At 52.3% G+C, this 14,063-nt stretch overlaps 7 protein-coding genes across 7 annotated transcripts; 3 read left to right on the top strand and 4 right to left on the bottom strand.

Moving 5' to 3' along the window:
- Nucleotides 1–169: 169 nt before the first annotated feature.
- Nucleotides 170–2,046, top strand: EI97DRAFT_377224 (glycoside hydrolase; the record flags this gene model as incomplete). The annotated part of the gene is made up of 3 exons (XM_033795598.1): nt 170–967; nt 1,020–1,281; nt 1,349–2,046. Coding segments are annotated over 3 exons (1,758 nt in total), but the record flags the coding sequence as incomplete, so codon positions are not given.
- Nucleotides 2,047–4,352: 2,306 nt separating this feature from the next.
- On the top strand, nt 4,353–6,522 carry EI97DRAFT_433183 (uncharacterized protein). Its single transcript, XM_033798339.1, has one exon. The coding sequence runs from the start codon at nt 4,852–4,854 to the stop codon at nt 6,076–6,078; it is 1,227 nt and encodes a 408-aa protein (XP_033653884.1). The 5' UTR covers nt 4,353–4,851; the 3' UTR covers nt 6,079–6,522.
- A 229-nt stretch (nt 6,523–6,751) lies between these two features.
- EI97DRAFT_377412 (uncharacterized protein) lies at nt 6,752–7,631 on the bottom strand (the record flags this gene model as incomplete). The annotated part of the gene is made up of 3 exons (XM_033795606.1): nt 6,752–7,152; nt 7,208–7,321; nt 7,376–7,631. The coding sequence occupies 3 exons, from the start codon at nt 7,629–7,631 to the stop codon at nt 6,752–6,754; spliced, it is 771 nt and encodes a 256-aa protein (XP_033653883.1).
- A 242-nt stretch (nt 7,632–7,873) lies between these two features.
- EI97DRAFT_433181 (uncharacterized protein) lies at nt 7,874–9,093 on the bottom strand. Its single transcript, XM_033798338.1, has 2 exons — nt 8,621–9,093; nt 7,874–8,573 (listed from the first exon to the last, which is right to left on the bottom strand). Exons 1-2 carry the CDS (start codon nt 8,717–8,719, stop codon nt 8,172–8,174), a joined length of 501 nt encoding a protein of 166 aa, XP_033653882.1. The 5' UTR covers nt 8,720–9,093; the 3' UTR covers nt 7,874–8,171.
- Nucleotides 9,094–9,308: 215 nt separating this feature from the next.
- EI97DRAFT_450203 (uncharacterized protein) lies at nt 9,309–10,352 on the bottom strand (the record flags this gene model as incomplete). Its single annotated transcript, XM_033800270.1, has 1 exon — nt 9,309–10,352. One exon carries the CDS (start codon nt 10,350–10,352, stop codon nt 9,309–9,311), a length of 1,044 nt encoding a protein of 347 aa, XP_033653881.1.
- A 281-nt stretch (nt 10,353–10,633) lies between these two features.
- EI97DRAFT_377448 (uncharacterized protein) lies at nt 10,634–11,296 on the top strand (the record flags this gene model as incomplete). The annotated part of the gene is made up of 2 exons (XM_033795610.1): nt 10,634–10,782; nt 10,876–11,296. 2 exons carry the CDS (start codon nt 10,634–10,636, stop codon nt 11,294–11,296), a joined length of 570 nt encoding a protein of 189 aa, XP_033653880.1.
- On the bottom strand, nt 11,199–12,901 carry EI97DRAFT_36381 (uncharacterized protein). The gene is made up of 3 exons (XM_033794993.1): nt 12,464–12,901; nt 11,283–12,414; nt 11,199–11,213 (listed from the first exon to the last, which is right to left on the bottom strand). Exons 1-2 carry the CDS (start codon nt 12,784–12,786, stop codon nt 11,421–11,423), a joined length of 1,317 nt encoding a protein of 438 aa, XP_033653879.1. The 5' UTR covers nt 12,787–12,901; the 3' UTR covers nt 11,199–11,213; nt 11,283–11,420.
- Nucleotides 12,902–14,063: the final 1,162 nt, after the last annotated feature.

Here is a 14,063-nt window from a genome sequence, read left to right as displayed (position 1 = left end):
TGCCCAGTACTGCAAGGAAGACTCCCTCAACACTCAGATATTTGGTATCTTCGTTGACACCACTGGTGACCTAGCGTCTGTGCAGTCGGCTTTGCGAAGCTGGAACGATGCCAAGTGCCTTACCGGATCATGGGAAGCCGAGAGCAAGTGGACTGGCGCTTCATTATCGATGATTCCAGGTTCGGACATCCTCGTTGGTCCCGAGACCAAGAATAATGGCACCCTTGCGAAGCGAGCAACTTGCAGTTACACACAAGCAGTCCAAGGGGATGGTTGCTGGGCTGTTGCTGACCGCTGCAAGATCACCGAGGCGAAGCTCGTTGAATACAACGGCGACTCAAAGCTCTGCAGTGACGCGAAGATCCAAGCGGGCAAGTATTACTGCTGCTCCTCGGGCACGCTTCCCGACTTCTCTCCTCAGCCCAATTCAGATGGCACTTGCAAGACACACACTATTGCCTCGACCGATCTCTGCGACACCATAGCCAGGAAATATTCCATGACAGTCCAGCAGTTGCAGGACCGCAACAAGAAGACTTGGGGCTGGCAGGGCTGTCAATTTCTCATGAAAGGCCAACGCATTTGCATATCTACGGGAGCGCCGCCCATGCCGGCTGAGGATCCTCTTGCGACATGTGGTCCCACAGTCCCCGGAACAAAGAGACCAAGCGACATGAGCAAGATAAACGAATTGAACCCATGCCCTCTAAAGGCATGCTGCAATGTCTGGGGTAACTGCGGTATTTCCAAAGACTTCTGCATTCTGAATCCGGCCGATACTGGGGCACCAGGAACGACGAAGCCCGGCGCGAACAGTTGTATTGCTAACTGCGGCTTGAACATTACCAATAACGCCTCCCCACCCTCCAAATTCATGCGTGTGGGATATTTCGAAGCTTGGAATCTCGACAGACCATGCCTGCACATGCTTCCCCGCCAGATTGATCTCAAATTCTATACACATCTTGTAAGAAGCCCGGACATTGTTCGCATATGAAGGCTTTGACTCATGCTCGCAGCATTTTGCATTTGCCGGCATCTCTTCCAGCTTCGGTGTTGATCTGGGAAAGCTGAAGCCCATGTTTGATGACTTCAAGAAGCTCACGGGCGTCAAGAAAATCGTGTCCTTCGGCGGCTGGTCGTTCTCGACTGCTTGGGACACTGCCCCTATATTCAGGTCGGGTGTTACCGCAGCACAGCGACAAACCTTTGCCACCAATGTTGCGAAATTCGCCGTTGACAATAATCTCGATGGTCTAGACTTTGATTGGGAGTACCCAGGTAGGTCGGGTGGTTCCACTCCGAACTCATGGCCTTTTCGGAATACTAATTTTGTCGTTCCCAACAGGTGCTCCGGACATTCCTGGCATTCCCCCGGGCAGCCCAAGTGACGGGCCTAACTACCTCGAATTCCTGAAACTAGTCCGGAACGCTCTACCTACCGGTAAGACGATCGGTATCGCCGCTCCGGCTTCCTTCTGGTACCTGAAAGGTTTCCCCATCGCAGAAATGGCAAAGGTCGTCGACTACATCATCTACATGACATATGACCTCCACGGCCAATGGGACTACGGAAACAAGTGGGCCACGGATGGCTGCGTGGCCGGAAACTGCCTTCGTCACCATTCGAACAAGACTGAGAGCGAGTTGGCCCTCGTTATGATAACGAAAGCTGGCGTCCCGGCAAACAAAATTATCTTCGGCATGCCTCTGTATGGCCGCTCATTCAAAATGACCACTGCCGGTTGCACCGGGCCACAGTGCACCTTTGTGGGCAAAGACTCGGCCGCTGCCCCTGGTCGCTGCACTGGCACCCGTGGTTACATATCCAATTTCGAGATAAGGGAGCTTATTGCTACCAAGAGCAACGTAAAACAGCTGAAAACCGCAGAGGGCGATGACATCCTTGTTTATGACAACACAGAATGGGTTGGATGGATGCCCAAGCAGAAGTACGACGAGCGCTCGAACTGGGTCAAAAGTCTGAACTTCGGCGGCACGACGGACTGGGCCATCGACTTGGACGCTGATTACGATGTTGGTAGCGGCCCCGGTGGAAGTGGCGGTGACCCTGTTGGTGGCGGTGATAATGGATCAGGACCGATCCTTGTGAGCCCAGACGTCTACACGCAGAAGCCTCCTACTCTTTCATGCTATCCACCCTGCTCGCTCATACTGCCTCCGCTGGTTCTGTCTACGACAACTACCATCAAGATACCTCCTGCCACATTAACCCTCGAAGAGCATTGGCCGACTACAATAACCATTAGCGGGGCGCCCATAACCACCACTGGAGCAAGTTATATGACAACCGTCATCACGCCTCCTCCCGTCACCACCACTGCTATTGAAGTATGGAACCAAGAGTGGAAGGGCTCAACCGTGTCCGGGAAGACGTACGGAATCATCTGGTTGACAAGTAGCGTTCCAGTTCCACCCATGACGATAACAAAGAAGGCGACCACATCAGGCCCTGTTACGCGTCCGGCCATTACATGGACGTATAGCCCAGGAGTGCATCCTACCAGCGATCCCAACCCTCCTTTCCCTCCTCCTTCCCCTTTTCCACCGTCCATTACTATCGCCCCTGGAGCTCCTAAAACACCCTGCAATCCAGCTACGCAAAAGTGCGGCAAGCAGTGTCGTGTCAATTGTAGCACCCCAGGGGAGCACGAGGGTGGAGGCGGAGGAGGTGGCGGAGGAGGAGGAGGAGGAGGAGGAGGAGGTGGAGGTGGTGGTTGTATCTGGCCGTTCTGCGGTTGCATTGGAGTTTGCTCTGGTGGCAGCAGCAACTGTCTGGGCTTTTGCCACGGAGGAGGGGGAGGAGGAGGAGGAGGAGGTGGTGGTGGTGGCGGAGGGGAACCCAACGATCCTTCCTCAAGCTGCCGCCGAAGAACAACAGCCTCCTTCTGTGAGAAGCGATGCTCCGTTTACAATTTCCCGAATACGAAGTCGACGACTTGTAGGGACCCATCCTGCACGCGAACGATCACTGCCTGCAGCACCTCCGGCAGCACTACCACTACGACTGTTACTCTTTCTTGTCCCACATTCCCATCATTCGATCTGGGAAATAGTGGCGACTCACCTCTTATGCAAATCCAGCCCGGCGATTTCGACCTCCCTCTCATGATCGGGGGAGAAGGCTGGGATTCGCCCACGACCCCGACTTCGACTCCGACTCCGACTCCGACTCCGACTCCGACAAAGGAACCGGAGCCTGTACAACCTGACCCATGGCCCACCAAAGTGCCGGGTGACAATACGCACCCATACTGCTTCCGCGACCGGTTCGGCACCGGAGAGTACAAGCAGTTCAAGCCCATCGAAGCCGGAAGCGTCATCAATGCAATCTGTTCCGCTAGCGATACCCTCAATCCCGCTATGGCGGGTTACACGGCTGTCAATCCGAATGGTCTCTTAGCGTCAATCCAGTGGTCCAAATCCCAGGCCGGCTGCCCTTCAAAGGGCTTCCTTCCCCTTGGCCAGCAATGCTTGGGGAATATGAACGACATCATGTCGTGGTGTGATGAGGACGCAATAGACGACCTGTATATGGGTGGTGCTATTACGCTCACGACTTCTTACGGCTGTGTGACACTGTACCTAGGCGCTCCGGATACAAGCCGTGGGGGAATGGCACTTCGCTCTCTCCCAGATGGTGACGATATAACACCAAAGCTTCTGGAACCAGGGGACGAACAACTCGAGGAGATTCAGAACATGTTGGAGAAGCTGGAACCTCAACTCCCGAAGAAGAAATACGCAAATACGGGTATTTTCTCGGGGGGAGTACCAAGGCAGACGGGCGCACCTAAGAGGTAAGCAGTGGGATTTGTGAAGAAATTGAAAGCCGTCAGATTTTAATACATAATTTTTTTCCGATGAAGCACTATGCCTTTGCGATTTGTGATGTGAGACGGCTATAGCATTCACTGCGCGAATCATCAGGGCAACGTGGGATACGGAACATTGTTGATTGCTTCTTTACGCCTGGAATGCGAATTATCAAAGCAGATGACGCTGAAATCGAGAGGGGACGGCAAGTAAAACGGTAGTTGGATGGCAGTTTTATATTCGCTCCACTTGCGACAGTGCGTGTGGGTGCATGTCCTCACCGTATTACTTAAGAAGTATCAGAGTCCAATGGCAACAGAAGACGAGAATCTATAACCGTCAGAAGATACATATAATGGAGGTAACTTGAGTAATGGCTTCTTTTTCTTGAGATATCAGTGCGCGACTTGCGTACAGTGCCATGCAACGCTTACTGATGACGACTGTAATACGTGAGACTGATTCCTCGTACAGAAGGGGTTTTCTCGGATGAGGCCCATTGCATCCTTGAGCCGTATGTTTTGGCTTATTGAATTGTAATATTGGACATATGAACTCTACTGAAATAATCTTTTCTGGCTGGTCAAATTAAAGCGGTAGGTGAAGGCGTGAGCGGAAGGTAAGAGTGAGAGTGAAAGTTGGCCGGAGGACTGCCAAGGCTCTCACCTGGCTTCACCGTCGATTCGGCGCAAGTCGACCCGCTAGCCAATGACATCTCTCTGCTTCGTTTGCCTACCCTTTGCAGCGATTGCCTTATAAAGTCGTGTAGGTTCTCTAGTGCTTCTCCAGATCGCCTCCTCAACACCAACTCATCATATTTCCCATGGACTCGGAGACCACCGCCTGATTACTGACGCCATGGATGAATCCGGCGTTGAGGGACTCATGAACGCTCTCCGCAAACAGCCGAAGAACCTTGCACAAACTTTCAAAGACACGATTCGGGAGCATGAAGAGGAGCGAGAGAAACAGCTCGCCATCATGACAGATCGGGCTGTGGTCCGTGCCAGATAGATGGTCATCGATGCTGTGCAGCTAAAGCTCGAGGTTCAAGACAAATTGGAACATCTGCTGGCTGACAATGTGTGGCTCGTACCAGGTTCCCAGGAATCCTTCGAGTCTACGCTGGAGCATGTCCGCGTCTCTCTCGACAACCTCGCCGAGAAAGGGCTTGCCGAGCTCCTAGAGTTGACGCCCACGGATGAGGCTCCATCATCTATTACATTCGAATATAAGGGCAAGACGATTCGGGTTGGAATTGTCGGAAGCGAGAATAGTCCGAAGGGGTGCGGGCATTTTGATGAGTATGAGACCATGGACGACGCCACGGACGACGTTGATACCCCGACGGCCGGCGAAGAATCTCCCTCTTGGAAAACCTGGGATGAGGGTTGCGTCGTCAACTACGACCCCGCCTACAGCAGCGAGGATGATGTCCGCAGCCTGGAATTCTGCGACCAGATCGTCAATCCGCTCGTTGGATGCTGGGAGGAGAACTCTGAGCGCGTCGGAGAAAGGACATCCGCACTCCTTGAGGAATACTCAAGCAAAAGTGGTCCGCTTCACGGGGAGCCAAAGAACAACCGTATCAAAGCGCTCCTGTGCATTCTCGACCTGGATGACCCACTGAGCTCACGCTTTGATTTTGAAAACCCCTATTTGAAGGAAGTCTTGCTCACCGGAAACGACTCGTGGCTTCCGTTCAACGCGGACCAACCCACTTTGGCTGCACTGGCGCTGGCCGGATATGTTAGGACGAGGTCCAAGTCCAAGCTTCCCTTGTTGGATGTGCTTGCAAATGAGGCCCATAAGCCGGACGGTATCATAATAGCCTTGCCATGGTATTTCGGTCCGTGCCCGCGCATTGCCGTCGTTCCGGATCTTGCTAAGGCAAGAGAGAAGGCATACAGACGATGCTCCAAAGAGGTTTTCGAACTTCGGCTCGGCATACTTCACGATGGAATGCTGAGGATGTTGATCTGGCCCGCCATTCTATGTGCGGAGATGAGGCAAGCCGATAATTGGATTCCGGCTACTGAGATCTTAGTGGAGACTTGTGGCTGGAAATTTGCATGTCACGTACTTGGTTGTATTGGGAAGAACATGCGCTGGAGTGAAGCCGATTTCCGGGCCTACTACGGAAGATACGGGAATCCCTATATAGGGTATCTAAATCGTGGTACCTTCGACAAGGACTACGCCATTGCCATTACAGAAAGCTTGATCCAACGAGAAAGATAGATCACGCGGAGCTTTGTGAGGCTGGCCAAGCGTTACAAGTGGTACGAGGACGACGACGAGTTGGGTGGACGGATTGAGGCTGGAACACTGGATGAGGCTGACAAAAGAGCGGTGGGAGGCAGCAACTTTGGTGTGAGGGAGGCATCTGACAGACTGGCCAGCCTGAGCAGGAACACTCCATCCATCGTCGCATATGGCAACCCTTGAGACGCTACTCGATGCCTGGATAGAGGAGAGGCAGAAGCTAGATGCGGAGACTGTGCGTGTAGGTGGCGTGCATGCTGGCATAGTAAGGCAGATTCAGAAGCTGGAGGGGGGCTGGAACAATTCATCAAGTATGCTAGCTATGTTGAAGGTAGACTCGGGATCTAGTGAGATAGTAGTGTTACCTTGGCGTGCATCAAGTTTCCAGTAGTAGCGGTAGTTCCTGTAGCCAATACCCAATTGCAGCTCGTTTCGGAGTTGGAGAACAAGTCATTTTATCATGTACGCCGACTCTTCTCGCATACATGCACATTGCATTCGGCGTTTTGAGTGCGCTGTCCACCTCGCCGTTGGCACAGCAGGCATAATCGATGAAGCGACCATGTTCCAAGGACTCACATGGTCTCGATCTCCCGCGCATTTGTTCCAAAAAGTCGAGTTGTCCAACGGTCACTCTCTACTTCCCCACCTAAAGGATACTCTCTCCAGGCAACAAGCCCTCCCTCCACCTATACGCCGCATGTTGATTCGCCCACTCCAACACCTTCTCATAATCCTTGCAGACATGCTCGCTCCCCTCCCCGGGACCGTCCTTCGTCTCTCCCTCCAGCGTCGTATCGGCCGCACACATGATGCCCTGGCGAATGTAATTGAAGCAGTGCGCCGAGTGGTGCGCAACCTCCTCGTCGAGCTTGACGCCTCCGTAGCCCTGCTGGAAGTGCTCCGCGAGATAGGACAGACAGTGCAGCTGGTGGAAGAGCGACACCATGTAGCCCGGGCCGTCGTGCTGGCGGTCAATGGCGACGGTGTAGGGTTTGGGGAGGTCGTAGCGGTCCCAGGAGGGTTGGAAGACGACGTAGCCGCGGCTGGCTGGTGGAGTGTTAGCGGCCGTTTGGAAATACAGTAATTCCTGAAGGTGACATACTTGAGCTCAGCTCTATCCAATTGTGGAGTGTGTGTAACGTAGCCGACTCGTTGAAGAACATGTCCTCCCGTGTGTAGCGGGGGTCATTGTGGAACTTGTATACTTTCTTCGGAACTGCAACTCTCCCATCAGAATGCCGTCGTAAAGGAGGTATGCTCACGAACATACAATGGGGTACAGGAGTCCTTTTCAGACTCTGGTCCTCGTCCACTGCTTCTAATGTTGATGGTCGGAAAGCCAGTAAGAATACAATGGTCGCTATCATCGCCAGCTCGACGACGATGCGCAGACACGAGACCACGGACCAGGTCCGCCTCTTACGCACGCAGTGGGAGCACGGCTGTGACACATAGTCGTCGTGGGCGAGAGGTACCGGGAGAAAAGCCTCATTCTCGTCGTCGGTGTCTTTCTCTCCTCTGTGCATCTCGCGCTGGTTGGTTTGGCTGGCCATGTCGGGTTTCTCGATGCAACCGCTTCGGAAAGCTGGAGACGCGAACATTCACATCGTGGCTTGCCGCAGAGTGTTGAATGCAAAGAACAAGGACAAGGCGGGCATTTACAATCAATTCGAAGCCGGTCACATCGGCTGGTTAGAGTGCGACTTTAGCCTGCTTTGGTGTGCATGCCACCAATGATTCGCCGCACTTGTTCAGATGCGGTTAGTCTGGGGAAGTGAATTAATCTATTGTGTATTAAGCTGTGGACACAACTACCGCAGTAAAACCACCAAAAGTCCTTAGGTTCTACGACAGATGTCTCGGCATTGCCACGCGGCGAAATAGCGGGAGCCCCATGTCTCAACCAGTGCGCAGGTTCAAAGTGATGATTCCTTCTATTGCCCGCCTTCATTGAAGAGTACCTGTACCATCTACACAATTTCGCCCTTAATGACCAATGATTTTTGACCAGTACATCCTGCCCATTCCACCTCAATAATTGCAGTACGCCGACGGACTCCCAGACTTCATTTTGACCGAAAAGGAATGTGGGACTGCCTTCTTCCTTCAACTGTGTGGAGCTTGACAGGTAGCACCGTAGTCTCCACGTCCTTCGTCACAATAATGCCCCTCAAGCTCCCGTCATGTTGCGTAGGACTGCTTGTCTTCTCTAGTAAAACTCGATGGTGCGTCCTCCGTTTACTCCTTCGCATCATGATTCCAAGGATTATGACGAGCATGACGAGGATCGCGATACCGGCGAAGATGCCGCCGAGGGCTGCTGGACTGAATCCTTCTCGCATTGCAGAGCGGGAGCCCCCATTTGACGATCTGGGAAACACATCTCTGCGAAGTAGCGCCCGGAGTGTATCGGGAAAAGTTGTTGACGACGCTGATGCTGATGAGAACATATGCCGGCTCATAATGTGCTTCAATTGATTAGTGGAGTAACCACCTAGCATGCGCAGCAACTGACTGGATGTGAGGGTGCAATAGCTGGGATTGCAGGATCGATTTTGATAATGGGTAACGGTTTCGATTGTCGAAGCTTCCTGAAATCGCGGGGAAGATGCATGTTTGGAGGCAACAGTCCGTTAGAAAAGACTTCCTGGATAAGCTGACGGTAGTGCAAATGAATACGATATGCCGTGCTATGTTCTATGTGAACAAAATGCGGTGCATGCAGACCAGGTCTGAGATAAACGAGGGTGATGACCAGCGGTCTCTGCGGTTCAGCCGACTTTTATGGCCTGGCTCGATCAACGCCTTTTTCCGTGCACACTGTGATACATTGCTGGGAACATAGTAGAATTGGCGCTTTGGTCATCGCTTATATGCACTCCATCGTAAGCGGGTGTATTCGTTCCAGCTGGAAGGGTGTCGGGAGGCTGACACTGTTCTGCATCGAATGGCGAAATCTGATTGGCCAGGTGAAGCGCGTCCCTATCATGGTCGGCAAAGCTGGCTATTTTCCTTGACCAATGCCACAGTTCGAAGCGTGGATGGCCTCATGCAGTTGGATTGGGAACTGTCGAAGGAACGGTCGAAAAAGGGGTCCATAAATTCAACGTTGGAGCCATGGCCAGTTTCCTATTCGGCGTTTGGCGACGCGCGAAGTGGTAGGAGAGCTGTGAATGCCGAACCCTGCCAATACACATTTCGATTCACACCGTTCTCTTGTAGAGGTGCAGCTGGAATCGCATGTTCTCCAGCTCTATTGGATAGCTCATTGCATCATCCAATCGGAACCACTTCGACTCGTCTTCCGTAAGCTTTGTCCAAGGTGCCGCTCCGGATTTTGGTTCTTGTCGGAGAAGAGTATGGTCCAGCAGCCATTGCATAGGATACTTCTTTTCGGCACCATTGAGAGTTACTGTAGAATAACTCCCAGGGCTGTCAATAACCAGCAGAAGTGCGCCTTCGGGTAGGCAAGAGGTGAGATTCAGCAGAAACTTCTGTGTCAATGAGATGGAAGTCGAATAAAGCTCGTTTAAAGTAAACATAATCGTGACGAGAGAAGCTCCCTGGAGAAGTGGATTCAGAACCGATAGACCCGCGTTTAAGATATCGAGTTGATGAAACGTGACATTGAAGTCTTCAGGTTCCAGCAGTGGCATGTTGGCAGCCTGTGCAGCGGCCGAGGCGTACTTTGAAAGTGGAGGCGGAGTAATAATCTTCTGCAACAAAGTGGCATCAATTGAAGACCAGTCCGCTATGTCAATGGCCACTATGTCCAACTTGACGCTTGTCTTCTCGCTTTCTCCATTTGTGGCAAGCCGTTGGTAGTTCAAAAATCCGCCGAGTGCGACAATCTCGGCCCCGGCGCCTCCTCCAACACAAACCACTTTTTGAACATGTTCACCGGATGATCCGAGGATATTCTTTACTTCCTCCAGTTCCACCAGGACCTGTAGGTACCCCAGTGCTCTGGATGGACTCCACCTTGCGGCGTACGCCTCGAGATAATCCTCCCTCCCAAAGGCAGTGCGAAAGTCGCGGTTGTACAAATGGCCCTTTACCTCCTGAAGCAAAGGATGAATGTCCGATTCAAGGCGCCCAGCGAAGGAGTCCTTGAAAATGTTGAGCAACAACTGCTGGAGGTCAAGGGGTACGGGAGCGCTAGTTGTCGGCTTAGCATTGGAGGCGTGACCTTGTATGGGCTTTCGTTTGCCCGCACCCTGAGCCGGTCTTGACCTCTTCGGAGGCATGTTGGAGAAGATATGATTGTATGGCGTCGTGGCGGTGCGAGGAGGTGCGATGCAGGCCATCAGTAAATGCTTAGTCATCTACATTTTATCGATAGCCTAGTTATGGTTAGCGTCACTCTAATTCAACGTCCATAGTCCGATCAGAACCAGTGTTCTCTGCATCCGCACGAAGAACACAGTTCCGGCATTCATTGGCTGACCGACTTTCAGAAGTGACAGAACATTTACTCCAGCTTCAGTTTCTTCGCTTTCCAGTTCTATTTCCGTTGGTTATGAACATAATGCGTTTTCCATACGTTGAAGACCCACCAACGGTCCAGTCTGAGGAAGAGAAAGCCATCGTAGACCGGGTTAGGCAGCGACGGGGTAGTGCTGGACTTTTAGAGCTCGATCGCGCCTTGCTTCATGCGCCGCCTGTAGCCGATGGCTGGTACGTCACATTACTGCCATTTTCTGGTTGCTGTGATTCCCAATTACACCTTGGAGATAGCGTGCATGGACTCTAATGTTCTCCCATATACAGGAACTCGTTTCTTGGAGCCATCAGGACTGGGACATCCATCTCCTCGTCCATCCGCGAGCTGGCGATATGTCGTGTTGCTGTACTCAACAAGGCGTGGTACGAATGGGAACACCACGCCCCCCTACTTCAAGCTTGCACAGGTATTGGCCCTGAACATATTGATGCAGTGAGGAAGACACCAGCAAAGCAATTTGCGGATGTCTTCAATGAGCCCCACTCAGCTGTAATGACGTACACAGACGCCATGACACTGGACGTTAGCATTCCAGACGACATTTTTGAGAGGTTGAAGAAAATCTTCTCGAACAAGGAGATTGTGGAGATTACAGCAACCATTTCTGCATATAACTGCGTCAGCCGATTCCTGGTGGCTTTGGACGTCGGAGAAAGAAATGAGCAACGCGGACCAAACGATCACTAGGCAGTGATGGAGCCTCAATAAGAGCTGATTGCGGTAGAGTATACAAGTAAAAATGATGTGATTATAGACACCATCCCAAAGCCATTGCCGATTGAGATTCGCCTTCGAGGACGCGCAGCACTTTCTACCCCTCCATTTGTTCAGGCCCGGCTTTCTTTTCTTCCTTCTTCTGGCGTCGCTCCGCGAACAATCTGTAAGGTCTGTCGTTGAACCTGCTCGGCTTCTCCGTTTCAAAGCTTCCGAATGACCCAGAGACAATCCGATGATGCCGCAGTACCCCGCCCATCCCATTCTTTGCGTGCATCGAGCGCTTCTTAAAGGGAGGTCGTGCGTGTGCGCCATCAGGATTGACTCCCGCGGAGCCACGGTGGAACAGGGTGTCATTTGGTTGACGCGGACGGTAGGTGGCCAGGTAACCCCCTGGGGTTGGTGCTTGTGCCGGAGGGAGGTTGGGCTGAGGGGCTACATTGGGTACCGGACGCGATGGCACAGGAGGTGACGCAGGAGGCTGGTGTTGCGAAGGGAATGATGGCAGTGAAGGCAGTGTTGGGTATTCAACCTCCGCCTGGCTGTCGTATGACGGCCATCCTTCCTTCGGGAGAGGCGGAGCGATCCGACCTCGACGGCGAATCCTCATCATGTCGATTGGCCCATATTCTTCAACTTTGCCGAAGTCCGCAGCTGAAGAGCGCCTTGCACGAGGAGGAGATGGCCGTTGGGGGTATCGTTGAGCAATCTGTTCGGCTTCAGAGTCCTCTTTGGTGTCCTCTCCCTTGTCGGATCCAGCGTGAGGTTGGTCGGATGCAAAGAGGGCATCTCCGCTGGCAGAGATCCTAGCGATGTGCGACTTTGCTTCTCGGACGCGGGGAATACCGCCACTGCCAGCTTCGGAAGTTGTGTCTCGAAATCTTTGGGCGTGGCGGAACCCAGACTTGGCCCTCAAGTACTGTTTAGCAATGGTTTCCATCTCTGAATCCGGCTCGGTGTCAGATCCCTTGGCAGCTTCATCAGTAGCGGACTCCAGTTCCGACTGACTTCCCACAGCATCTGTGGCCGGGCCCTGGACTATTGGAGGAGGCCCGAACTGCTCCTCAGCCCAACCTAGGCCCATCTCACGACTACACTGTTGTCAGAGTGGCTCAGGACCGACATTCGAGGAACTCTTACAGATCATGGGCGAACTCCCACCATCCATTCTCCGGCCCGCCCGTTGATGTGCCCGGTTTCTGAAAATCAGACATTCTTGGAAGTTCAGCATGCCAGGATCTTCCTCGCAATTTGCTGAAAGCCCTGATGATCTTCTTCTCCGCCGACGGGCTGAAGAGCTCGAGAAAAGTTAGGGAGTGGGAATACCGATATGCGGGAACCTTGTAAAGTGTCTGGGCAAAGCTATCCGCTCCAAACTGGGGAATTTGCGAGGAATGAGCGGGTTGCTGGATGGCGGTGGAGGGCTGCAGGGGGGAGCTAGACTGACACCGCCTAGAAGACATGGATGGTGTGGAATTATCAAGTTTAGCTTGAAGGCGATGTTGGGTTGGGAAGGAGTACGGAAGGAGTTGTCTTGCTGCATAGCAGGTTGCGGTTTTGTTGTGAAGGAGTCGAGGAAAGATTGGTCGATTCGTATATTCTTGCAATTCCGGGCGGGCGTACGTTGAGATACATGCTATGATAATAGCTGTTTACAGACGGGAAGTCTGTTGTCCCGGTGATACACTGGCCCATGGACGTAGCCTTTCCCGAACTTTCACTGCGCCTTTCCGAACGTTGCCCACTGCGCACATTCAATCGACGGGCAAGAGTTGAGAACTGTGCAAATTCAACCCAAGAATTGCGGTCTGCCGCTGGCTTTGTATGTATTCACCGGTACTGCGTCCTGGAATTGCCAAACAATGGAAGTTGTGTTGCTTCCATTCCGTCACAGCCAGTCGTCAGGAGATCCAGAGAACGAACTAGAGCCGGCAGTTGCTTGTTTATACTGGACTCTTTGAGGACACGAACGCAATACGCGCAGCGAGTTGCGGTGTATGTCGTTGGGTAACTGGATCGGCTCCAACTTTGCCTCCTACGGGTGCAAGTATGACGTAGTTAGCACGTGATATGAACAACCCCATCTCCAGGACTCCATCAAACATGCCTCGTGGACTACTCCATGTCCAAATCACATTTCTCGAAGACATATTGATCTTTGTCCAAAACACGACTATATACTTGTCAACACTGGTGTTTCACGTTCCCTTCTGCTTTAACAAAATGTCTACATCCCATAATACCAAACCTACAACCAATTCTCGCGAATCTACACTAAAAGAAGACTCTATAGTCTCTCACAAACTGGATCGCTGGGAAGAGGAAGAGCTTGCAGGTCTAAAAACTAGAACTATTGATAGGGTGTGTTCTGCCTTTCTGATATTTTCCAACGAGTGTCATCAGCTACTTCGTTCCATTTTCCGTCGTCACCGTCATCATAGAATCCATCGATGTTTCTCCTCGATCGATTCTTTTGAACTTCATTCTCAAACTCAATTCCCTTGGTTTTCCGTCTTCTGCAGCACATCGTTACCAGATCAGACACATTATGCTTCGTATTCCAAAAGTATTGGGCAGACAAGCTCTGTTCTTTGCCATTCCGTAATCACCAATCACTCCCCATTCTCCACTCTCTCTTTACATCCTTCCCTCTTCTCCCAACTCTCTTCCCCTCCCGGTCTCCAATCCACCCAACTTCTGCCAATACACATCGTCTAACGCCTTCAACAGACGAACCCCG

The sequence above is a fragment of the Westerdykella ornata genome, assembly GCF_010094085.1.
Source record: "Westerdykella ornata strain CBS 379.55 unplaced genomic scaffold EI97scaffold_10, whole genome shotgun sequence".
NCBI classification, from domain to species: Eukaryota; Fungi; Ascomycota; class Dothideomycetes; order Pleosporales; family Sporormiaceae; genus Westerdykella; species Westerdykella ornata.
This window is presented reverse-complemented; position numbering and strand designations above follow the sequence as displayed.